The sequence below is a fragment of the Sylvia atricapilla genome, chromosome 13 (assembly GCF_009819655.1).
Source record: "Sylvia atricapilla isolate bSylAtr1 chromosome 13, bSylAtr1.pri, whole genome shotgun sequence".
NCBI lineage: Eukaryota > Metazoa > Chordata > Aves > Passeriformes > Sylviidae > Sylvia > Sylvia atricapilla.
The window spans coordinates 14,826,241-14,852,901 of NC_089152.1; the positions used below are offsets into that span (position 1 = coordinate 14,826,241).

Sequence of the window (26,661 nt, forward strand, 5' to 3'; positions counted from 1 at the left end):
TCAGCTCACCCGTACCTCTCCTCTCCTCGCCTCACCCCACCCTCCCGCTGACCTTCCCCTCCCCGGGCCGCCCCGGCAGAGGCGTTTGCCCCGCAGCCCGGTTACTGCCACCCCACAAGCCACACCGTTAGCGGGGAGGGCGATTAAAAGAACATGGGGCTCCTCTAGGCGCTAATGGGATTAGAGGCGAGGCGGGCGAGGCGCGGGCAGCGCTGCGGCCATGGCGCGCCTCTGATGGCGGGAGGGCAGCGCGGCGGCTGCGCCTCATGGGCGGGGGCGGGATACCCCAGGTAACCGGGGAGGGCAGCGGGCCGGGAGCGCCCCGGCGGCCCGCAGGGATGGTGGGGAAGGCCTGCTGCCCCCGGGGGCCAGGGGAGGCGGCGGCCGCCCGGAGATAGCCCAGGTGAGGGGAGGGCGAAGCGGGGGGCCTGGTCGGGGGCGGGCAGCGCGGCGCCGCGGGAGCGCGGAGGGGGAGAGGGAGCGCGGCGGAGGGGTCGGCCGAGAAAGCGCGGGGGGCTGCGAGGAAAGGGAGTGCGACAGCGGGAGGAGGAGAGCAGCGCGGGCCCGGGGGAGGGCAGAGCGCCGCGGGAGGCGGAGGAGAGCGTCAGCTGGAGCGGGGATAGCGGGAGCGCGGCGGGAGGCGGAGGAGGAGAGCGTCAGCTGGGGGCAGAGATAGAGGGAGTGCGGCAGGAGGAGGAGGAGGAGGAGAGCGTGAGCCGGGGGGGCAGAGAGAGAGGGAGCGCGGCAGGAGGAGGAGGAGGAGGGGAAGAAGCGCGACGCAGGGACGGCAGATGCCTGGAAATAAAAATTTGATGATTGCATGCAGCGGCTGGAGAGACTCTGTCGGTGGCGGCGGCGGGGACGAGGCAGGGACAGGGGGGGCGACGGCAAAATGAAGTATCAGAAATACCTGACTGTCTTGCAGATGGCCATAGGGGTGACCGCCTCCAACAGGGGCAGTCTGATGCCCTTAAAGAGGAAGCTGTGGTGAGTAGGCACAAACGGGGCCGCGGGCACTGCGGGCCGGGCCGGGCGCGGGCCGCGGCGGGACGGGGGGCGCGGCGGCGGGGGCTCCCCGCGGACACGAGGGGCGCCGTGCCCAGCCCCGGCCTGCGGCTCCCGGCGGGCATCGCCGGGGCACCGAGCTCCCGGCGGATCCGCCGCCGGCCGAGCGGAAACGCCGGGAGGCGTTGGCCGTGCCGGCGGAGCTGTCCGCGCCCGGGCCGGCGGAGGACGCGGCCGGAGCGGGCTCCGCTCCCGCGGGCACGGCGCTGCCGGACCCGGCGCAGCGGCAATGGCAGCGCGGGCTGAGGGCGCGGGAGCGGCTCCGGCGGGGACACCGCTTGCGTGACAGCCCGAGCGCTGCTCGGTGCAGCGCAGTGTGCTCCCGCCCCGGGCTGTGCCGAGCCCGGTCCCCGCTCCTGCCCCCGCCGCTGCTCACAGGTGTACCGAGAGAATGCGAACGGGGGACGCAGGTCTCACACATCAGTGAGCGCCAGAGGTAGTGCTGCTCAAATAGGGTCATTTTTCCTTAAATCCTGCGTTTCCCCTCGCTGATTCCCGCTCCTTTTGTGCTTGCTGATTGTGTGCTGAACTGATTTTTCTGGATGAATCAACAACATGTTATGAAAAATGTATTAAAGTATAGTGGTGTAATGTGGGTGAGTAGGGCACCGACAGGCGTGTGGCACTGCAATACCCAGTCACTCGTGGGCGGGCAGGAGCCCACTGTTCGCTCCGTGGGAGCGCTGGGACGTGTCATCGTCGGGACAAATCATAAGGAGGAAATATGTGAACTTGTCAGGTCTTCTGAGAGGAAGATATCAAACACAGATCTGTACACTGACAATTTCTTACCTGTAAAAAAAACAGTAGTGATATTTAGGTGGCAGTGGTCATGGAGTTTTCTTTCACTGTGCTTACCTAGTCCTGGTGAAGGAAAGTAAAGTGTCACAGAAGGCATGATAAGACATTTTATTTAAACAGAGATAGTTTGCAAATAAAAATATTTTCATGCCAGCAGCTGTGACAAAAACGGGCCTTACATGAATTGTAGAATGTGGGGGTTTTGTATACTTTGCTTTTCCCCACAGTTTCAGCTACTATAGACAGTGTCAAGAAAATGTATCAACTGAAGAAACATAATGTGGAAATAGTAAGCATTCTGTCATTAACCAGATCAGACAGAACACAGTTTGATGTATCCGTTCATTCTGATTGAAATGAAAAAAAAATCAAATGAAGTTTTAGACAAAAATATGTTGTCATGCAGATAAGTTTTATTACATTTAATCAGAGGTTTTTACAATGTATTCAGAGGTTTGATTCTGATTATGTAAGTTACATAAAGTGTACAATACCTATTTTATTCTCCCCAAATGCCACTCCTGTCTGTGTGCAGCAGTGGATGCAGTTGTGTGTTACATCTTTTGAGAAGTTTAATTGTGGGCAATTGTCATATGTAATGATGACAGTCGTTCTATTTAATATTTTGTATGCTTTCTTGGAAGTGTTTTGTTTGCTGGCATGTTAAGGGAAAGCTATATATATATTTGTGTGCTTTAAAAGTACATTTGAAAGAACCCAATTCAACTCCTTCTTTGTCTTCAGCTGGAGTGAGATCAGCTCTATATTGTCGTTTCATGGTGTGATTCTGTGCCTTTTGAGGTGCAGCAAAATATCATAGTGGCTCCACACTAATATGTACCACAAGCATTGCATTTTATAACATTTCTAACTTGGCATCATGTTGCTGCAATGCAATGCTGTGTGAAGATTTAATTGACTAAAAGTGTTTAAGAAAAATAAGGCAATTTTTTTTTTTTAATTTTAGGGAGATGTGTGAATTACTTGAGCATTTGAAAGTCTACCTCTGGGTTATTCTTATTAATAGGTGACATGATCTGTAGTCTCATTTTCTTTAAGACCTTTAATAGCATTAGGCATCATCTGTATGGATAGATTTTATACTTATGGATGAAATACTATTTTCTGATACACTTAGAGAAGTGCCTAAAGATACTTTGTTATGTTAATTTTTTTCTTATTTGGGCACAATCTATCAAATAATGCATTAAGAAAATCTGAACATGAGAGAGAAAGTATGTTGCTGTTACTCAAATAATTGCAATATTTTGTATATTTACAGTACATAAACCAAAAGTATAATCCAATACTGTATCACTGGAAATCTCAAAAATGCCTGAAGAAGACATATAAATCAAGTCCGTCTGCAGTCAGAGGATGTTTTTAATCTATTTTTATTTGCTTATTTTTAAAAACTTAAATTCTGTTTAACCCATGAGATTCATAAGCTCTTTGATGTGTGAATCTTTATTCCAAGTGGAAGCAAAGACATAATTTAATAAAAAAGGGTTAAAATACTCATCCTTTTGTTGGTGGAGATAATCCACCTGAATCCTTCTGAAAGAAAATGAAAAAGGTAACAGCAATGTTTTATTTCTTTAGAGGGCATCTGTCACTCCAATTTTCTCCTGCTTTCCTCCCCCCACCACCAATATGTAACTCCTATTCTGTGATGCATGGAAGCAGAGCTACAAATGAAAATACTTATGTCTCATGATGGGTTAAGAATAAATAGTAATTAGGTGGCTAAGAGTAAACCAGGAGTTAAACAGAGACAAGGAAGCTATGCCACAGGCTTGTAGTGGGAGGTGGAGGAGACAGAAACCTGCTTTGTGTGGAGTTTATCATTTTATGATGAGGTTTACTTGGGGCAGTAGTTTTGGGCTCAGTGCTGGAGGAAGCTGCTGGAGTCCTGAAGTGCTGATTCAGACCCTTTCCTGTGTGTGCAGTGTTGTAATCTAATATGTAGGAGACTAAACAAGATGAGTAGGATGTTTTTAATCCTCTTGCTGGAGGGACAGTATTTGGATACAAACCCCACCATCATAACTCTGCTAGTACAGGTAGAGTGCAGCAGGGACTAACATCTGCAAAGGTGGTCAAGAAAAAAACTGACAGCTCAACTGGGAGTAGTTTAAAAATAGTAAATTTTTATGAATAATTACTGAAATCCCAACATGTGCAACCTGGAGTCCTTTTACAATAGGAAAATGCTAAATCACATTATTAAGGGGAGCTACACAGGTAGACCATAATTTCTTGTCAAACTTATTCTTATGTTTCTCTGCTGCAAGGAGAAGATAGTGGGTAAATAAATAAACAATTGAAGAATAAAAAACAGCAACTAAGCCCCCAACAGGATATCCTACCCATTCTAATAACTCTTCTCACTGATATTTCCTTCTGTTTCTTACAGCATTTGCCTTTGCTCTGAAAGAGTTCCTGTGCTTTGGCGAACACCCCTGCTGCTCCTCTTGGTGCAGGGGAGTGCAGCAGCATGAAAAACGGCAAAAAAAGCTCAGTTAGTGATAAATTTTCATTGGGGAGATTATGGAAATGGCCGAGGCTATTCCATATTTACGTCCTTTTAAGAATGATTGGTAGTTGTCTGAGGCAATCTAGGTTACAGAAAAGAATGCAGATGCAGTGCAGAATTTGAATTTTGACAGAATCCAGTTCCCTTGTTTGGTGCTGTTGTTAAAAGAATGTGTGATACAGAAGCCTGGATGTTAAATGATAACTGCTTCTTGTGAGATACTGCACAGGCATATTTATTTTCAAGTGTAGGAGTAAACTTATTTGAAATCAGTGAGGAGTAAGCAGCATGTCTGGAATTAAGCGCTGATCTGAATACTTTGGTGTCTCAGAGTCCTTATATTTAAGCTGGGTCTTGGCTGTGGAAGCCCAGGCTTGTAATGAGGAATGTCTGTTTTATCATTAGGACCATCCCTAGGGAGAAAAGTGCCATTGTTTGTTTATGTTCCAAGTAGTATCATATTTAGTATAATTAAATAATGGAAAATGTCACCTTAATGTAGGAGAAAGAAAACATCAAAGATTGATCTTCTTGGTGCTTCTACAGACCTCTGTGGAAAAGTACAGATCCTCAGAATGGATAGTCTCCATTTTTGATGACTGGTTCCAGTTAATATTGTTTGAAATTGGGATAAAAATTTCACTTTAGCCTATTATTTATGTTGCAAATGAATTAAACCATTTTATTTTTCCTGAGAGAGGCAGGATACCATCTTTAGAATCAACATACTTGCAGAGGTGCGCAAGAATTCAGCCTAGCAGCAGCATAGCGGTGCTTCAAACTTGCCTTTTATTTTCTCAAACACTAATATTGAGTAACTACAATTGTTAGGATTACCAGTCTGATCAGCAGGAGAAAATTTCATCTTTTCCAGCCTTGTGTTTGAGTCAGCAGCCAGAGATCACACTGGGCTGAGCCCAGCCTGTGTCCTCACTTTTGGTGGTGCTGAGGAAGCCTGGCTTCTAATGGGAGGTATAATAATGATGGGAATTTTTATACATCTCTCAGCTGAGATCTGTGTGGCTGCCAGGGGCAGAAGTTTCTGAGAAGTTTGCCTTCTGTGCTGCTACAAGAACTTAAGTGTTTTCTTTCTAGTATAGGCAGGCAACTTGCAGTATGTGAGAAGTGTAATATTTATGTCACCATTAGAAGTCTTGTTGAGGCTGCCTAGTTGTCAAAACCTAGTCCACTCTGCGTTAACTCTAGCACTAATACTGCACTTGGAAAATAAATACAGAAAATGTGTCATTTCAAGACATGTTTTTAAACATCCTGATGCTGACTTCTGTAAAATTGTTCAGAACTCTATAATCACTGAACAAGAAGAGTATGAAGTATTTTCAATGTAACTGGTCTGTCTAGAAATTAAGATGACATTAGTAATTCCAGACATAATTTAACTACAAAAAAAAGATAATATTGAAATTTGATATAAATAGTAATTATGTGAGTGGAATGTAAATACAGCTTTATTCATAAACTCATATTAGACTCATACCATTATAATGTTTATTAACTCATTAACCCTTGATATGATACTTCACCTTGAAGCCACTGATGCACGTTGTTCTGTTAGACTACTGTTCTTGTCAGTGGAATGCAGATAGTGAAAGTTTAGGGTTCTTGCTTATTTGACAAACTAGAGAAATAATTTAGAGTCATGGTTATGTAATGTGATATATGATCAGGAAGCAGTCAAGGTCAATGAAACCATTGTAAGAATTGTGGATAATAAATAAGGGCCTCAGACTCCAGGTGGGATATACAAAATGGTTCAATTTTACTTGACTAAAATTTTCAAAAGGTAATGAATTGAGTGCCTTAATTTAGGATTGCTGTGATGAGCTCTATTAAAAAGGTGTTATGTTTCCAGAATATTAAACACATTATTTGAACAGAAACAGCAAATTTGAAGCGAGGCATTAGGAATTGTACACTACCTTCAAAGATCTTTATTCTGTATTCTACTTTTTGAAGCCCTTGACTTCCCTGACTATATCATTCCTAGGCTTTTGTTCAAGAGTACTTGCTTTAAAGTAGTTGATGACCTGCAGATATTTTAAAAGAGCTCCTAAATATTTTTCTCCTTTAGCCTGTGATAATTTCTCTTTACTCTTGATGCAGGTACTACAGTGACTTAGCAATTCAATTATTAATTTGCTATTAATACTGTACTAATACGTATTCATAAATTCAAATAAAAGTTGAAAGGAGGTAATCAGATGCAGCAAATTTTGTTAATAAGTATTTTTTTAAACTTAAGGTTCAGATGCCAGAACCATGGAGCACTGCATTATAGTTTCACTTAAAAAGAATAAAGTTTGTTTCTCTGATTACAGTGAACACTTCAGAAACACAAAACATGATTCAAAAGAGAGAAGGATTTTCAAAATATGGTTTTCAGGTTTTTTAATAATTTAGTTTCGAGTCAATCTCAAAACACTTTGGACCTTTTCTCATGAGTTTGCACTCACATGGGTTTAATTTGCAACTTCACAGTCTGAACTTTTGAGGTGTATTCACTGTGGAAATATTTAGTATTTGAAGGAGTTCCTGTTGCAGTGCTACACGAGCGCTGCTGGAAATGGATTCTGAGAGTCTCATTGCTGAATCCGACTTTCCGCAAAGCCTGGGTAAAATTGATCCAAGTCTGCCTCAGGTCTGTTACTGCTTCCCTTTGCTAAAACTGTGGGAGGAGTGGAGCCAGGAGAGAAGCTGATGGTTGGTTTGCACTTGTCCCCAAGTTTCCTCACCAGCCACAGAGTGAAAAACCTCTGTGATGCTGTCAGTGTGGATATCTCTCCTCAGATCCTTCCTCTGGTGTACATACCAAAGCTTCCCAATTCCCAATGCCAATGGTATTGACTGGATTTTCCTTTGGTTGGTTAGATAATACTTTATTTGCTTGTAAGGAGATCTAGAAATAAATGATTTTATCGAGGATTGGAGGGAATAGATAAATTGTGATATTCCTTCTCATATATTTTGAAAGATAAATGTAACTTTAAAAAGACTTTTCTGTATCTTAAAAGCTAACAAGTAACCCCCATAATTTATTCTCTAGCAGAATGAAATGATAGCTGGATTCTAGTGGCAGCAATTTAGTTTTTTCAAGTGGCTGTAGAGAGTGAAACTCCTGAACAGAAGGGCCTTTAAAACATACCAGTAGTGTAGTTCTTTGTTAAAACTGTGTAACTTTGATTAGCCTGGTATTTGTGTTTGTTTGGGCTTTTTCCATGGATAAGGCCCTAAAATAAATGGCTTGAAGTGAAATTCAAAATAAGGAAAAGCCCAGTGTAGCTTACAGCTGTTAAACTTTGCTATTAACTGTAAGGAGGAAGTCTGACGTGCCAAGCATTTAATTCATCAGAAGTGCATTTGAAGATTAATTAAGCCAAATTATAAGTAATGGAGCAGGCAGCCCTCAAAGATTCCCTGTAGAGAGAATAAACAGAGACTCTGGCAGCTGGGGAACAATGGATCTCTCTGAGGGCTCCAGCATCTGCATTTGCCATGGACACAGAGCGTGTTCATTTTGGTACTTGAGCAGAGATGTTTGGAGTGCTCAGAAGACACACACACACAATAGCAACGTGCTGTCATTGTAAATGCCACTGTCTGTGCAGCAAGATACAGTCTGAGCAGTTGTCTTTCTCTGGAAGTCTGTCCTGGTAATTCCTGAAGACATTTTAGCAGGGAATCCGTGGCGTACTTGAGGTTTCTGTTGTGTGAGCAAATATGTTACTGTAGTAGGCAGGCATGGTTCTCAGGATTCAATCCACATATGATTAGACAAAAAAATCCAGTGCAGTCTCAGCAGGAGGTTTTATATTGTAATTAAGATGTGTGGATATTATAGTTATGTTTTCAGATAGAAATTTGCAGTTTAAAGTTGGCAATAAAATAACCCAAGGGGGAAACCATCTAAACCAAATTACTATGTTATTAAGAGAACTTAGAGCAAGCTGTTTGTATGTGTGCCATTGTGTGTGTGTAAAAAAAAACCCCAAAAATCAGGTGTTTGAAAACAAAATAACGCTTTGGTAGTTGCAGTAATCCACCAAAAATTGAAGGGCTTTACCTTTATAAATTGACTAAAAAATTTGAAAGAATTTGCTTTAATGTTCAAGTTTGGATATTGTAAATTTTCCCTAGCTCTCCCATGGGCATGTTGTCCTGACCATGATGTTGTGTAGACCTGGAAGTCTCACTAATCAAAAAATTGTATTCAGCATGTGGTTATTGCATTTTGTATTTGGAATTGTGTATTTCAGGAGTTGATGTGGCCCACTATGCAATGTCCTGTTTTGGTGACACATATGTTTAAGACATCTCCACCTTTCTTTCTTTTTTCCACAAACATTTGTGTGCATACTAAAGCTGTCAATTCTAAGAACGTAAAAAACATCCTAATGTATTTTTTGTGAGAGGAATCATAATGGTTTTTGAGAGAAATACTAAACTGCTGTCCAAAGACTAAGGTGATACAAAAAATACATATTATTTATTGTTTAAGCTGATTTTTGAAATATTCCGTGGCTGCAGTTGAGAAATAATATGAAATAAATGTAAATCTGGACATGAAGACCTCAGGTTTTTAGGTAATTCTTGCTGAGTGCTGGAATACAGTTTTCCTTTTCCTAAAGAGCCAGTCTGACTGGGGACTGTTTTGTATTTAAAATACTCACCTCACAAATCCTAATGCACTTAGTTAATTGTTAACCCCACTTAGTTCTGCTCATTAACGATTTGCAACAAGCTCATTGAAATATGGATTGCTTCCTCCAAATATTTTAGTTATGGACTCCCCCTAGGACTGTGTGTAGATTATAATATGATGAAATGCCTTAATATATTGCCCCAATAACTTTAACAGATGCTATTAATGTCATTATTGTTGGTTGTTACTCATTGCTAGAATAGCTGAGGCACCATCACACTCAAACTGGAAAAGGTCAAAAGCCAAATGCTGCCAGGCCTCCTGGTGATTTAGCTGACAGCCATCCATGTGTATCACAGGACTTGCGTTTCCACTGAAGAAATAAAGAAAAATAGTCCTTTTAAATTTTCAGAAGTTAAATATATTTTTCTATAATGTATCTTTTTTTATGATTTTACTCACTTTTGTACAAAAAAGTTGACTTCAGAATGTGTCTGACAAAACTGCCGTGTTGTCTTGATGGGAGCTAGACTTGTACATACTTATGGTCTTATTTTGGCACTTAGTGATTGAAAACTGTCACTTGGAATGACATTTCTTCTGTATGTAGTATTCTATATATGTATTTTCCTTTGTAAATTTTTTATTTTAAGCAAATAAAAGAATGTATTCTCTGTCTGATATGTGTCTCTTTTTGCTTGGCAGGGTAACTCCATCTTCCGAAAATCCCAATGGTGCTACCTGTAGTGTAAGTCAGGGAAAGCCCTCTTTAAGAAGAATAAAAGGGAGAATACACAGAAGCAAAAGTCTTGATAGCATTGATTTCTGTGAATTCACTGTAAGTACGATATTTTTTACATTTATTCTATATGCAGTTAAGAAAATCTTATTAATAAAGCAGTTTGCTTTACCTGTTTATCTGATTAGCAAAGGGATTGTACTTAATGTTTTAATTGCCTTGCTTTGCTGCCAAATATTATGGGCAGTGTTGTCGCTTATATAGTTAGTGATGTACAGCTACATTCTTGTTCTTCAGCAACCATGAGATAGAAATTTCTATGTCAAATTTTAACATTGTTGCCTGCATAAGATTAAGAAATTGACTGGAAATGGAGTAAATATGAAAACAAAGTACGATTTCAAATTTTATTTTTATATTGAGATTTTGGAAATTACATTTAAAGTCAAACATTGTGTTTTATAAAATGCAAAAAACTATTTGAAGTTGCATGTGGCTATAATAAAGTGCTAAAAAAGGAAATACATTTTCCTTAAAGATGTGTATGCTTACAGCACTTGAAAGCTGGTATCACAGGTGATAGGTTGCTACAATTAGCCAGTACTGGTATATTCCTTTTCTCTTTGGTTAGGGAGTAGATGTGTTTGTGTTACAGTTTTGGAGACTTCAATGTGGTCATGGTAAAGAATCATGACAACCTCCCAACTAACTGGGGGAAATTTGATCAAAACAAATTATATTCTGATAAACTAAAATAATGTACTCTTTATATACTTCAACAATGTCAAAGGGTATGTTAAATTATAAATTGGTTATGAAATATGAGGATGAAAGAGATGAAAAATATGTGCTGTCTTTAAAATGTAGAAATCAATAGTGATGTGAAGATTTGTCTGGCATTGCATGGTGCTAGAAACAATATCACTGAAATGTTCGGATGGGGTTTGGGGAAACGTCTTCAAGGCATGACAGTGGTTTGAGTGTGTTGTCTTTCAGTGGGATGTTTTCACAGATGATGCCAATAGCATAATTGGTGTTTTTTTCCTCAGGACAGCTTTGTTTCTAATTGCGAGGCCTTACAGCCCTGTCTTTGGGACAAAGAGCTTGTTGTTTGCTGTTCAAGGAAGGAATGAAGTTACTGGGAAGGATTTGGGGTGCAGGGTGTTGTTTGGTGCCCAGATACTTTTGGACAGGGCCAGCCCTGCCCCGCTGTGTGCCCTGGCTGAGGGAGCTGTGCTCGGGCTGTGCTGCCTCATCTCCAGCTGCCTTTGCTGTGTCTGTGCTCACTGGTGTCACAGCACTGATCCTGCTCTAATCACTGCTCTGCTGAAGGTTACAAATTCCCCTAGGGAGAAAAATTTCCTTCTGCTGTATGGGTCTTCATCTGTGTGGTCCTATTAAGGAGTTTTATCTAAATCTATCTTTACTCTTGGGGCCTTCAAAGAAAAAGAGATTATAGCCAAAGGTAAAAAGAATTTCTTGCATGCCATAGAACCTTTGCAAAGAGATTTGAGACAATAATAATGGGCAAGTTTGTGTCTGTAGCATACAAATGTGTGGAGTATGTACATGTATAAATTCATACATTAATAGCTAAGTATTGATAATTGGGATCAGGAAAGGAAGTTCACTTTTTCTGAGGTCTCATGTTAAAGGATGATACAGATTTATCAGAACTAAGCACACAAATCAGAGTTAAAATGTGGATTTTCTTGCTGCTACATAATTTAGAATCATACTGAAATATTTCTTGATATTGTATAATTGCAGTTTTATTGTTCTCAAATTGTGATTAAAAATAGATCTAAAGAAGTAATTGAGTAAATTAGTATGCCCAAGTCTTTCAAGAGTGCTCTCAGAACTAAACATTTTTCATCTTAAGAGTCTTCATCTAGTAAAAACACTCAGGCACTGGCATACAGTGCACAATTAAAAATAAAAATTAAAACATGAGCTTTTTCAAATGTTCTCTTTACAGCTACTTTATGCTGTAGGATATTCATTTTATGCATGGCAAAGTTGAAAAGTTTCATATTTAAATATGTGGATAACTTATATACTGACAGCATCCAGTGAACTGTTGGTTGCATTCATCATGTAATGAGAATGAGATCCATTAATAATTCTGAATGTTTTCAGATTTCACTTTCAAGTAAGTAGTGTCTAGGTACATCATAAACTAATCTTTTTTGGAACCTTTTGTTTAAAGGTTTCACTCAGCTGATTCTTACTGAGGACAAATCCTAACAGCAGAAAGACGTAAAAAATAACTTATGCTTTCTTTTGTCCCGGTGAATAAATGTGTCCCCAGTGGGGAGGTTCTGCACTTCAATGCAGTATGCCCATACAGATATTCAATACATGAAAATGCTCAATTTACTACTTTACTATGACTTCACCTTAAGCTGGGGACAAGTTGTGGGAGCTGCTGTTAAACTGGGAGGCTCATTAAAAGATAGGTTTAATCTTTGCAAGGGAGGGAATAAGCAGTGAAGAGCCTTTTGCATGTTTAAAATTTCAGGAGAGGACTACCATGGGTCCTTCAGAGGGTTGTCTGGGCAAGGTGATGCTGCCCGGTGTGTTGCTTACTGCAGTTAGTAAAATATGAAGTTTGTGATATTAATGGCTTTTGGTTATACCTGTGGCTCTTGATATGGGTGATCTAGCCAAGTGCAAGAGAGGTCCTTGCCTGTGGAACCTCAGCATCCGATGGTCTGCTGCTGCAGTGACCCACTGTAAGCCTCAGGTGTTTGGTTGTCCCTGCTCTGGGAGTGGCCAGGGCAGATGGGGTCATGGGCAACCTGATCTGGTGGATGGCATTCCTGCCCGTTGTGAGGGGTGGGAATGAGGTGACCTTAAAGCCATTCTGTGATTTCTGTGAGGCTGTCAAAGCACACAATTCCCAGCTGGTGCATTGCATACCTATATTAATATCCCATACCTGGCTCACCTGTATTAAGCTCACAGCACCCTTTCAGAAGGTTTAACTTCTTCCTGATAACACGTGGTGAGTCTGCAGGACTGCTGACAAAATGTCAGTTTTATTTCTTAGTGATACCTCTGCTGTCTTAAGTGGATGATACTGGGGTTTGTAAGTGATGCCTCTTTTTACCATTTTGCTAAGGCAGCAAGTGAGAAGATAAAGTGATGAAATTATGTTAAGCCCCAGAGTGATAGCACAGCAACTCCCTTAGAATGTGTATCAGTTTTCAACTTCTTGCACCCTTTTTCTTTTCTTTATCCTCTCCATGTATTAGCAGTACCACTTAGTCAGATTAGCACCTGTTCACCCAAACTAAGGCAAATCTGTTTTATTGCCCTTCAGTTCTTCTTTAAAGGAGTATCATCATTCTTTGCTGTGCCAGATATTAACCCCTGAAAAGTCAGCTTTAGCGGTGTGTATAAAAAAATGCATGTATTTTATGTTGAATATTGGCAAATGGTTATTTTCAACCCAGAGACGTTGCAGAACTCCTAGTCTACATTGCAGAAAAAGGGAGAAAAGAAAAAGAATAGCATTATCAGCTCTTGGAGGCACATGGGCAATACCTAGTACCTTGTAGATTGAGCTTGTTGTACTAATGTTCCGCTACATCCCTATTTTTAATCTTTATTACTCTGAAACAAACCCTGGCTTTGTACAAGCTACCCCAGATAGCAGGAGCACTGATGAGCCCAAAGCGTCGACAGGGTTTTTGTTGTACTAACATTGTACATTGTGCAAACACTAAGTGTTTACTCTCAAGGACCTTACAATCTATTTCTAATAATAGGGAAGATGTGACTAACCTTTGATTCTTTAGCTGCATATGGCTCTCAAGCTGTTCAAGTGCTGCACTGATGCTAGGGCTTCTGAAGGTCACGTTGGGATGCAGGTGCATTTTGGGACTGCCCTGCTTGATAGAGCCCTGGGAGTCTCCTCCTCACTGGTGTGTGAGCTGCCTTAGGAGCTGTGTGACAGCTCCGAGGGGTTTGGATGCATCTTGTGGTTACTGCCTGTATGGCAGATGTTGTGCAGGTCTCACAGCACTACAAACACTGACCACCCCTACAGTGTGTAGATGCAGAGAAACCGTTCCCTTCTTTTCCTTCTAGTCAGTGCTGATGTTTTCTGGGAATGACCAAAAGGGAGACTTTGAAAGCTTTTATAAGGAGCTCATATAATGGATTTTATGTCTAAGATACCTTTTTTCATTTTTAATTTTTGTAACTCTTCGATTGGACTTGAGAAATTACTGAAATCAGCACCTCGACTAGTGTATTTTTAAAGGAATATGGATTTAAGCCTTTCCTGCTAAAATCAGCCCTTTGGACAAAGGAGCTCGTCTTGGAAATCAGAGCACTGCAGTTATTGCCAGTATGAACAAGTCCAGTGCTGGAGGCAGCTGGTGCCAGCCTCTCTCACTGAACATGCACACAGCCAGGTTCAGTTAACCTGCAGCTGGAGCAAAGCAGAAAAGCTCCAGTCTACTTCATTTGCATTGGAGTTAAAATCCAAGGAATGATTTTGCAAAATGTTATAGCAACACACCTTTCTTTTCCTCCCTTTTCCATTCCTTTCTAGTAATTCCCTTTTCAGGTGCATTGTTTTGTCTCTTCTTGCCATATGCTGCCAATGAAGTGACGTTGGCTGGATTGGCTGTGCATTAATGCTTTAGAGGCCCGTGATGCCAGAGTGCAAAACACAAAAGTAACGCAGTAGGGTAGGAGATAAGTGAAAAGAGGAGAAAAGAAAGACAGCTAAGTACAAAGGGCGGTCTGAATAAAGCACTGTGGAATGCATGACGAAATGGAAGAGGCAACAAAGGAAGAGATAATCAGAAAGTGAGAATTAGCTGATGTGCAGTTGCCTTCTTTAGATGGGGAACACACACGTTCACCTAGAGCAGTGATTTTTAGAGCCCTGTAGTAAGTGTTATGCCTTTGAACGGGGGGGTGATAGTTTGTATGATTTCTTGCAGAGGAGCTGCAGAATCTCGGTGTGTCTCAGTGTGCTTGCCCGCTGTCATTAGCAGGATGGAGTGGCTGACCTGGCGTGCTCCGTGCGGTGTGCCCCTGTTCTGTGTGCGGGGAGCTGCGGGTGTGCCCGGGGAGCAGAGCCTGCTGCTCTGGCCAGCACTTTCACCTGCTTTAGAATTTCTAATGAAGTTTCAAGACACTTTATAGAGGCTTTAGTGATTAACTTTAATGGGTGTTTGTGATGACATCCTCATTTCACTTCCCCAATCTCCTTGGTAGATTTTATGTAGCATACAGCAGGCTTAGAATCGGTGTGTTGTTGGAGATGTCCTTACCAGTGTGCTGGGTCACTGTTGCTGTGAGAAGCCCTATTCCCCCAGAGAAAAAATTGTCGTGATCAAAACATAATACTGGACTATACTGGTTAACTCGTCATGGAGCATATTGCTGAGCAAGGCAGTCTAGTCTGTCCTGAAGCATGGATTTATTGCAGTTTTTTATTCAATTTTATCTAGTCCAAAGTCATCTTCCCTCTGAATCATCTTACAAATGACTTCTGAGGTCGGAGATATTATTCGGTAATTTGATTTTTGTTTTCTTTTTTTTAATAAAATTCTTCAGGTTTCATACTTCCATTTATCTTGGCTTTCCTGCTGAGTATTTTAATTTGAGTATGTGTCTGTAAAACTAGTAAAATGAGAAATGAATAATACCACAAGTGGTATGTATCAGACTCAATTCCTTAGGATGGAGACATAAAAGCGCTCATGTTCTTTAAAAAGTCCTGCAGGTATTTTGATCATCTCTGTGGATGTGGAAGGAAGAATTCATTAGCACAGCTGGAGTCTTGTGGATGCCCTTAATTTGTTACTGTTCAGAGAAGTGTGGTTGTTATGCAGCTGTTTCCGAGATTTAAATCCTCTCTGGTAGCTTAGACTTGCTTCACAATATTGTTGTTGTACTGTAACCCATTTATTATAATAATTTAATCTACTGATGGCGTATGAACAGAGTACTGCCTTCATGCAGTTTTGGCCAGTTTTTTACCTAAAATACTTTGAATAATGAAAAAAAAAAAGGAAATATTTAAGTAGTTAACACATTTTACAATTAATGAAATGAAAATACGTCTTATATGCGTATTTTTATTGGTCAAGTATATAGAAAAAAACCAGGAAGATACATATTACTGGTTTTAATGGATGTAGGTAATAGTTTTAAATACAGAGGAAAGAGTTTAATTGGAACAAGTTTGGAAATATAATACTGATGGAAAGAGGAAAAAGAACTGGAGGATTTTGATCCAAGATTACAACTCTTCTGGGAAAGAGGAGTATATTTTCAGCATTGTTTATTCTGTCATCTTGCTTTTTATTTAAAAACAAATCCAAAGTTTTATGTAAGAGCTATTCTAAATGTCAAGGCAAATTATTAAGTCTCAAGCATAACACTAGGTGAAGCTTTATGCAGCCTTAAGATTAAGCTAAGGAAGTTAACCATAAATGAACAAGTAATTTAATTTGCTAAATTCTGAATTGAGATTGACCTTGATTTGTTTTTCTGAATTGATTCAGACGGATTGATTTACATTTCTCAACAAATTCAGTGCTCCAGTTTAAGTCTACCGAGGATGTTAACTGATGACTGTTTACATTTCATTTTAATTAGAAATACATTTTTGAGTGCATGTTTTAGGTTATTTTTGTTTCTTCTCAGAATGGCACTGTGAATTCGGGCAGATGGAGCTGTGCTGAAATACTCTTTGGCATTTGTTAGAGTAATACCTGCTTGATTACTCCACCACCATTATACTTGGTGGATGATTGTAACTTGTCAGGTCCATCATCTCTTAAAATGTCAAAAGATATGTAGGCCATGGTGTAGTTTGTCTTTAGATTATATAATATCACTCCTCTTTGTGTGGTGGAGGATGCTATTGTCATGTATTTAGCCTAATGTTAGTGCCCACCTGCCAGTGAGCTGCAGCCCCAAGCAGAATGAGGGTGCAATTGTTTGTCCTTCAGCTCTCCCAGAGATGCAGGGGAGCAGAGAGGTGATTTGGAAGGACCACTGTCTCTGCTTTTCAGATACTTCTGAGCTCCCTTGAATGTCTCAATTTCTGAACTGAACTCTGTATGGAGCCACATGATGATCAGGGTTGTATTAAAGCAAATTGATGGGATGACTCAGGGAAAAAGAGTAATGCTCATAAATATAGGCTTCTCTAGGTCAATGCTAATGTAATTTTTTTTTCCTGAAAAAACAGGGTTTCTTATTGTAGATTAGATGCCTTAATGTTTTGTTAGGCATTAGATACTTGTGTAGTAAATAATTGTTTCTGTCCAAAAGAATTTTATGTGAGTGAATCTAAACTGGCGTTGAGTCTAAGTGCATTTATCTTTCATGCCAAAAATTCTTCCCAGATTTATTTCTAGACTAGAAGTTAAGATTATATTGCTCAATCTATTTTCCTGTTATTGATAGATTTTATTTGTTTGACCTTTCTCCACTGTCATGCTCAGAAAGAGGCAGACTTCTTATATATGAGAAAGCAAAGACTGCAACAATTTCTGTTGCAGGCTCTCAGCCTTGTGCTTAAAAATAGCAAATAACCAAAGTGTCAGTATGAGTGGCTTTTCAAATATATCACTAGAATGTATATGCTAGTAGCATGTCTGTTTTAATATTTTTATTAGGTTGCTGGAGGTTTTTTCAGCTTAGGTTTCTTGGATGTTTGGGGTTTTTTGGCTTTTGCAAATTTTTTTTGCCTCACCAGAACTATTTCCTCTTGGAAACTAGACTTCGGGAGATTAATTCTAATGGCTTTTAAATTTTGATTTTTATTATTAAGAAAGCAGGTTGGGTTTTTTTGCAAAAGCTGCTTGGAATTTTCTATCATTAAATACTTGTCTATGGGTGGGCACCACTGGCCTGTCTGCAAAGATACAATAATTTTATGGAAATAGTAATGATCCTATAATGCAGGTACAGTCAGTGTCAGCATGCAGTCTTTGGTGGGGACAGAAAATTTTCTTGCTGCTTTTTCTAGCAAAAGAAATTGAAATGTTTCCTTTGACCTTCAGACACTTAACTTTCTGTTACTGTCTCAGGAACAGGATTCCTTGATCCATGCCTGGCAATGCTACAGAAGGTTAAGAATAGGAGTATTAGTATTCCACATGCACTTAAAACTTGTTTGTGCACTGAAATGGACAGAAAACTATTTTCTTCCTGAAACAGGGGACTTGATCTACATGAGAAATCAGAGTATCTTCATAACTTATGCACAAAGACAATACCACAGTTATAATTAAGGCCTTTAGGGGTTTGAGAGATTTCAAGACTCGAGCCTTTCGTTCAGTGGGGTTCCCTCCAGGTGCCCATCCTTGGTCCTGTCACCAGACAGGACTGCAGTCACACAGGCCAGCTCGGTGTGGAGGCACCTCAGGAGCCTTCTAGAGGAACAGGTGCTGATCTATGTGGAAGTGATGCAGACAGAATGTCTGCAAGTGTTGCAGTAACACTCAGCTTTATTTCGATAAGCCCAAAGATGCACTTGGCCGAATACTAATGATGCTGAGGGCAGGCTGGGTAAGGTCTTGAAATACTTTTGGCCTCCTTAGAAGGTCTTTTGCGGTTTTTTATTAGTTTTTGTTTTAAGTTTTTCAAGGTACAATAGAAGAAATATTAATCAAAGTATTCCATAGCTGTTACTCAGATACTCCAGTAAGGATAGCCTCTGTAACAATTCAAAGTAAGATTTCACAGCACTGGGTTATATTTCTTTCCTTACACTGTGGAAGGAGGTTTTTTTAGTTACACAAAGGGATGAGAAGATAGTGTGAGTGCCTAAGCAGCTGCAGGATTCCTCTTTTTAAAGTCAGCCATTGTCAAGTTTATCTGTCACTATCCAGACGCTGATGTGCATTTCTGTCTATATAAATTATATAAACACATAAATATACATGTGTCATACGTACACACATGCATGCACTTTGCATTTAATATAAAAATATATTACTGGTTAGGGTCACTCTTTGTCACTGTGATCTCTACATAAATTTTTAAAGTCTTGTTGACTAAACTCTGCCTGTCACATTGTACCATCTCTGCCAGTAGCAAACATATCCAAGGGCAGGGCCTGACCCTACACAGGCAGTCCTTCAACAACAGTTGTAAAATGTCATCGTCACCCTGTCAAGGTCTGCCTTTACCAACTTTTTTCCCTTTGCTCTCTTGAAGTCCCAGTGGGCGTTCAGGAACGGGTCATTTATCACTCAAGTAAAATAGGTCTTTTTTTGAATGTTCTTCACCATCCCCAACGAAATCTCCATCTATCCCTTTCCCCATCTTTGTTGTCCAAATGGCTGGGGAGTGTGCCCAGGCAGGGGACAAAGGAATTTGCCTTTAGCAGATGGTTTATTTTAAGAGGATGCGCCAATACTAATGTAGAAGAACTGACAGGGTACTCTCAGCAGTATATAAAAAAAAATTGAAATATGGGCTGTAGCATAAGGCTTTGCTGCAGTCACTGGAAAAATATTAACTGAAAATGTTAAAATAATGGAAACATAATTTTATGCATTGGAAGTTGAAAATGAAGTACATTGCACCCAACACCCAAGTCTTCAACCTAAATGCAGAATAAAATACAAAAAAGATTGATTGTGAGCACCTTGGAATTCAGACTGCATGAATTTGCAAAAATGTCAGAGCAAACTTCTAGGAGAACGTTGGGTTTTTTTAGTCCAAAGAAATTTATTTTTGAAGTCTGGGGCTGTGAATGGAAAACAAATTGTTTATAAGCTGTGCTTGGACTGAGAAGAAGGGTTAGACTGCGTTAATGGAATAGGGCAGTTAGCGTGGGCTGGCTCATCCTTCTTGCAGCAATAGAGACACTTTCAGTTTGCAGAGATTCTGGTTTCTTTTGGCACAGATGTCCTTTTTGTCCTCTGGCACAGTTTTCCTTGATTTTTCAAAGAAATATTGGATGTTTGTTATTGGTCTATATCTACGAAGAGCAGCTTGCTTCTCCCACTGGTATAATATGCCTTTGCTTATTGCTCTGCAGTGTTCTGTGAGGGAGCATACAGGACTGGATAACCTCTACAGAGCAGCTGCCTTTGGATATTTGGCACTGTTATTAGCAATATACTATTGGGATCACAGGCTCCTGTAATAAATTTAGCCTTCTTGGCTGCACTATCATTATACTTATGTAGCACCCCTTAGAGCTAGAGAATTTGAAAAGTACATATCCTGTTCTCACCGTGGTGAATACCACTGCATGGATAGAAAGGAAGCAAATAATAGTGTTTGTATTTCTATGAAGATTTGACATTTAACTTCTAGTATCTACTGACATCTGCAGCTGTATAATGTGTTGCATTTCATTGCCCTTGAGGACAGCCCAGGGAAAGGGGGCTTAAAGGTTGGTAATGACAAAGAAGCAGGAAAAACAGCAAGGAGAAGATCTGCTCTTGGAGCTGCTGAGATGTTCAGAAACCAGAAAGTGCTTTCTCAACCTGCTTGGAAAGTAAGTTAGGAGTATACAGTACTCCAGTCTGAGCAGTATGTTTTTCAGTGAGGTTTCTTGCAGTTCTTAAGATAAAGGAAAAATACTGAAGTCACATACTACAGTGTAACATGGAGAATGTTCAGCATTCAGCTACAAACACAATTCTTGTTTTCCTCCTCTCAGGAAAGCAGCATGTCTTATAATATTATTATAATAATATAATTATTTACTTGACTCTGATAATGTAGAATAATATGATTGCCAGTCAGAGCTGCACATTGAAGTGCTCAGGCAGCACTTCAGCTGGCCTTTGTTAGGTGTGTTTTTATATATGGACTGTTAAACACAGCTTTGTGAAATCATGATTCATTTAATTTACTGTAACGGGATAGGGATGTGAGCTCCCAAATGAAGACTCTCAACAGCTGCTAGAAAGCTTTTCACGATTTATAATTGGATATACAATCTATATTATTTCATTCTTAAACATGTGACCCCTGTGAAACTTGGTTGGCCAAATTAACTAAGTTTGCATTTCTTGGTTATCTACCAGTGCTTGCATAACCAGAGAACTACATGGCTTTTCCTTTCTCTATCTTCAAGGTAAGGCAGGGATGGCCTAAATCAGGTGGTTTCATATTGCACCATTTAATTAAAAGCTGTTTCCAGTAACTGGATGCAGTATTACCTTTACTTTCACTTGCGACAGTTTTGGGCAATGGAACAAAAATAGCTTTGGATACCTGGGTGATTGATTACTCCAGAATCCAGTGCTCACTAGGCAGTAACAATCCAGGGATGCCAGCACACAGAACTAGCCTGCCTTCATTTCTCCACCTCACAGCAATTCTGGTGAGTGTTCAGAGGCCAGCTAGAATGACTTCAGACACATGCCCAGGAATGTGATGCATTAATCTGAAAGTTGTGTAGCCAATACTTTATAATCGCATATTTGCATTATTAATCTTGGCTGTATCTGCTTCATGGATTCAGATCTGCTGCTGTGCACTGTGTGAGGGCATTTTAGGGTTTTAAGATGGGCCCATGAAGAAATACAATTTAGGATGGAAAACAGACAATTTTTAAGAACAAGTGCAAAACCAGGAACATAATGGATGAGTCAGGAGGATTTGTTGGACTTGATCCCAGCCACCTAAAATTTCCTGACAGGAGCTTCATTTTTTTTTCTTCTACCACTGCAAACTTTTCTGTTTAAGATGGTACTTAGAATGGAGCCTGCACTCCGTGGAGTGCTCACAGAAGTGATAAGGCACAATTTGCAGTGTTATGCATCTTCTGCTGATACTGTCTTGTTGAAATGTACCTCTGTGGGCAACAATTGCAAGTGTCAAGTGTCAGGCAAAGTATTATAAGTGACCCTTTCCAGCATAAATCTTTCTTATAAACTTCCTGATTCTGCTAATAATCTAGGATTTTCTTTATGGGACTGTGTTCTTTCCAGACCATACCTACAAAAAACATCTTTAATAAATCAGTGGGGCTGTCACACTATGTGAGTTTGCTGTCCTTGATTAGATCACACTTCATGACTTCTGGCTAGACCAGCTGAAGAACTGCAGTTATATTCTGTCCCTTAGTGGTCTTCCTTACTCAGGGTTTACAGTGGCTTTTACACTAATGTTGGCACTGTTTGTCTTCTCTTGTTTTCATCTTCAGCTTCTGTGGTGATTATTATTCATGTTCCAGCAGTAGTTAGAGCAGCACCCTGTTAGCATCAGAGTCCTACTGTATCAGATGAGCTGCAAACACAGAAGAATACTCAGTTCTCTAAGTATCAAATATGCTAAAATGTGTTAAAAACTCACTAATGCAGATGTATCAAGTGGAATTAAAAAGGTAAAGATGGCTTACCACTGCAGTGATAGTGCCCCTAAATTTACCTCAAGGTAAATTTGAATGGAACTCCTAAATGTTTTCCTCTTCTATGTTTTCACTTTGGTATACTAAATATTTGGAAAATTGGGGAGGATTTGCCCTGAAATCACTTTTTGTCTGGATCTGTAGTTCCTCTGGTGTTACAACAGACACCCACACCGCCTTTCTTGTGGCTGCTGTAATTAAAAGTGAAGTGGCTGTTGAGCATCCCAGCAATGGGGAAGACCTTGTATAAGGATATTAGAAGGGAGTTTGTTGAAAAGAGATATTGTTGGCAGGCCAGAATCAATGAGCAGGATAAATATGGCATTGAACAAAACAAACATGCTGGAGGGGAACACGTGGAAGGAAACTCAACCAGTGTGTTTTCACCCAAAGGACATAGTCTGGAATGTTTGTTTAAAGGTCGAATGTTCTTAGTAGAAATATCATTGAGTAAACACCTCCAGTGAAATAAACTGCATTTGAGAGGAAGAAGACTGAGGTGTAGATATTTTAAAAAATATTTGCCCTTTGAAAGGAAAAAAAAATCAGAGAATATCAGTTGTCATAATTGTGCTTATGGTTCATAATTTGATAACAGAGGATAAAGCAATATGCTTTAAAACTATTGTGAGAATCCTGAGTGTCAGAAAACACTGTGTTCACTTGTAGTGGTGCAGGGAGAGCAGAAATTTCAGCAGAACATACGAAAATAAAAGCGACTTTCTCTTTTCTGCAGCTGCTTCTCTTTTCTGGATTGCAAAGAACTATTTTCAGACAGTTCCTTGCTGAGAAGGAAAAAGATGAGAAGAATGAGTCCCATTAATTATTAGTTTTTAGGCTCCCTGACTAATGAATGAGCCTGATTTTGGTAGTGCTTTAGGATGACACCTAATTAAAGATAATTGCATGTGAACATCACCTGTGGAGATGCTCAAAATTAATAAGAATTGTCATTTTAGCAACTGTTGTTATTAGATATACCCATGAAGCTGTGGGTGTAGGAAATTGTTCTTCTACAAGAAAATTTCTGGGACCTTTCTGATTGAAGAGTTGCTAAGGAGCATAGAGGAAAATCCCAGTGTGTGTATTGGAATTCTACCACAGTTTACCTGGCATTGAGAGAAGTGTGATATGTAATATTGCTTGTAGGCAAAACTCAGAAGGGGGCATTAATTACCTTGCTGCTTATAACTAGAAGCCTGAAGAAGTAAAACAATTTGAGAGCCTCTGGTCTAGTCAAGATTTTTCTGTGTGCCATCTTTGATGCAGATAAATTAGATCAATTCTAATTTTAACTATACAATAGACAGAAATGATAAAATGAATGCAGAGAGGCATGCCCAACTGAAGGGCCTTTGAATCAAATGGGTTGGAATGTGTCAAAATCTTCCTCTCAGTTAACACAATGCATTTCCACGGTCATTTTGGAAAAACACCAGTAGGGTGCATAGTTGGGCTTCACAGTGATATGGTGTTGCCATTTACTGTAGTTTTAGTCCAACCTTTTTGATGTAATCTGGTGTGGGTTTTTCAAGTTGTTCTTCCTGGAGAAAGTTTTCATTGATCTTTCTTCCCTTGTAGCTGTGGGAACAGCTTTAGAACTTGGTTATCGTAGATACCAAAAGCTCAAATGAGAAAGGACAAAAAGTGTCAGACCTGAAAAAAATGTGAAAGAAACTCAAGCGCTCAGCCCTTATGCCTTTTAAGTCACTTATGACTCACAGTTTTGACTGACTGAACTTGGCAGCATTTGTGGTATTTTGGGTGTATTTGTGGAAGCCCACAATAGTGGGTTTTGTCATCCTTTGTATTCAATAATTCAACACAGATTTTAGTATTTTAAATTGTTGGAGTCCTTTGAGATCTTTTCAGGAGTGAGAGTTAGCTTTGAATTACTTGAAAAGTATTATTAAATAGATTATGTAAAAAAAGTGTGATCTCCTTTGGAGGTTTTCTATCCTTTAATAAGGGGCAGAAAGCCTGGGAGCAGGGCCAGAAGTAAGAAGTTGGCAGGGACTGTGCCTCCTATAGAAAAGGGAAGGGAATTTGGAGTCTAAACCTGAGCAGACAAGGAGGTGGAGGAGAATCAGCCAAAAGCAGGGTATGCAGCTTTGAGGAGCAGGGGCAGAAGCAGTGGGAAGCAAGGCGTACAGTCAGCAGCCATTTGACCAAACCAGACTGTACCTTCTCCTGCACAGCTGGAGCCAGCCTGCATGTGGTCTGGGCTGCAGTTCCTGCCCTTGTCCCGTCCTCGGGGACAGCTCTCTGCAGAGCTGTGTCCCACATCGGCATCCTGCTCCTGGCCCTGCCAGCAGCTCCCCTGGGGCACGGTGGCACCGTCAGCCCCACAGCTGCCAGCCCCAGTGCTGCCAGGAGCCTGTTGCAAACCTCTCAGGCACCTTCTGCACTGCCCGGGGCCCCTTACGTAACACAGAGCTGGCAGAAGTGAAGGGTTTCAGCCTTGTTCTCAGCGAAGAAGACTCATCTAATCTAGCTGCTAGGAGGAGTCAGCAGAAAAAATCTTAGGATGCTCAAGATTTTAAGTGTTTAGTATGAGGGTGAATCAGCTGCAGAGCTTGGCAGGGTCAAAGTACTGAACCCCAATAAACTGCGTGTTTATTAAATTAGAGTGAATTGCAGAAATTAAATGTTTGACAGAGATTTTCAAGAAATTTTTCTGACGCTCGAAGGAGGGAGCACTATCTAAGCCTGCTTTCCATTCTTTGATTAAATTACATAAAATGCATTTGAATAAGGTATATTAGTCTTTAAAGGAGGTATTAAAATACTGTGCAGTAATATTGTCTTAAGTCAAAGATTCTTTCTGAAATCAAATTATGACAAATGAAAAACTTCGGTCATTTTTTAACCTCTCAGAGCTCGGCTCACAATTTGAAGAGTAGTGTTGAAAGTGTTACAGATGAACAGGTAAACTGCTTCTCAAAGTTGTGTATGTTTTATACAAAAAACAGGCACTGACATTTAGCTGAAGCTGTCTGAATATTGGCAGAACAGTACCACGAGTAATAGAGCTGCAGTGTTTTCAGATGCAGGTGATTGTCCTGCACCAGTCTCTTAATACAAAGGAAGAGACTTTAAACACAATGAACACTTTTTGTTTGTCTTTTGTCTTACTCTGTAAAATATGCTAGAATAATTTTGGGTAAACAGTTACTTCATGTCCCATAGGGACAGTTCTCTGATTTTACTCACTTGCACTTTGCTTAGCTATAATTTTCAGTATATATAATTAATCAAACTAATGAACTTACAAAATAAGTAAATGATATTGTATTATAATCCCGCCCTCTTGACTTTGCTTTTTGACCATTTTGGATATCTGAGGATTTTTTTGTTCAAAAGGCATGAAGGAAAATCCTGTCACTGCTTTTTGGAGAGGCACCCCAAGGTTAGTGTCCTGTCCTTCTGGGAACCACCATTGTCACAGTCTGTGAGGGGTCATGTCAGGCAGTTACAGAGCACATCACATCCACAGTGGCTTTTGCAGCAGTTAAGACACACCCTGTGCTAATACAGGAGTGGTGCATGGTGGTTTATACACCAGACTGCTCTTCTTTCTTCTTTTCCTTCCTTTCTCTTAACCATTCCATGTTTCCGTGCTAATCTTGTTACACTTTTAGTGACAAGAGAAACTTCAGAACCTGTGATAATTCCTTCACAGCACAGCTTTGACAACACCATCTTTTCACAATTGTGCGTGGGCTAATTGTAGAAGTGATGCCAAGGGTGTTGCCATCTCAGTTTGAAGAAATGAAGTTTAAGCAGGAAAAGCAGCTAGAATTGATGAGACAAACAGTATGTTACCTTACACCACTTGTAACTTTGCAGACATACGTGCCTGTGTGAGACATTGAGCAAGATGTACCTCACAAATACAGGTTATTCTGAACCCTATTATAAAGTTTTTTAACAGATACTTTACCACAAATGATTGGCTGTGTGCTTGATAGGAAATTACTGTATCACAAACAATCTACTCACAGAAAAGAGGTAGAGTCTGAGAAGCTAATATAATTTGTTAGTATAAAGTCAAGAATTTTTATTAAAAAGTAGGAGTATTTTCATGGCAAAGCCTACAGGAGTTTTCTTAATAAGGGCTTTTCTCCCATTCTCCAGATCTTGTGCTAATTAGCCTCCTACCTGCTTTTTCCCCGATGCCAGTTCTGACTGTCTCACACCATGTTCAGTGCTTGAATCCCCTTCCTTCTGTCTTGTGCTGGCTGAAATCCATCTCTCTGCATGCTGAATATGTTAATTAATTTTCTCATACGCTGGACTGATATATAAACTTGTTTTCTTTAATCACACATTGACAGCATAATTTCTTACAGAGTACATGTACTTTTAGAAATGTTCTGCAATAACATAGGAAAATAAACTTTAGAGGCCGTGTCTTCAAATATATGCTTCTCCATAATCCCTAGAAATGGAAAGTATCAGTCAGCCAGAAATGCATCCTGCAGCAGTCCAGCTCTGGTTGC

General features: G+C 40.3%; 1 protein-coding gene across 5 annotated transcripts in view; it reads left to right on the top strand.

Moving 5' to 3' along the window:
• The first annotated feature begins 736 nt into the window (after positions 1–736).
• Positions 737–26,661, top strand: part of TJP1 (tight junction protein 1) — a 157,700-nt gene continuing 131,775 nt past the window's right edge. For 2 of the 5 annotated variants that reach the window (XM_066328549.1, XM_066328550.1), the window contains exons 1-2: positions 737–987; positions 9,768–9,900. In XM_066328549.1, coding sequence (XP_066184646.1) covers positions 821–987; positions 9,768–9,900 — 300 coding nt within the window. In that variant the 5' untranslated portion in view covers positions 737–820. The remainder of the gene's footprint in view (positions 988–9,767; positions 9,901–26,661) is intronic. The other 3 variants (XM_066328548.1, XM_066328553.1, XM_066328551.1) reach the window with 2 other exon arrangements.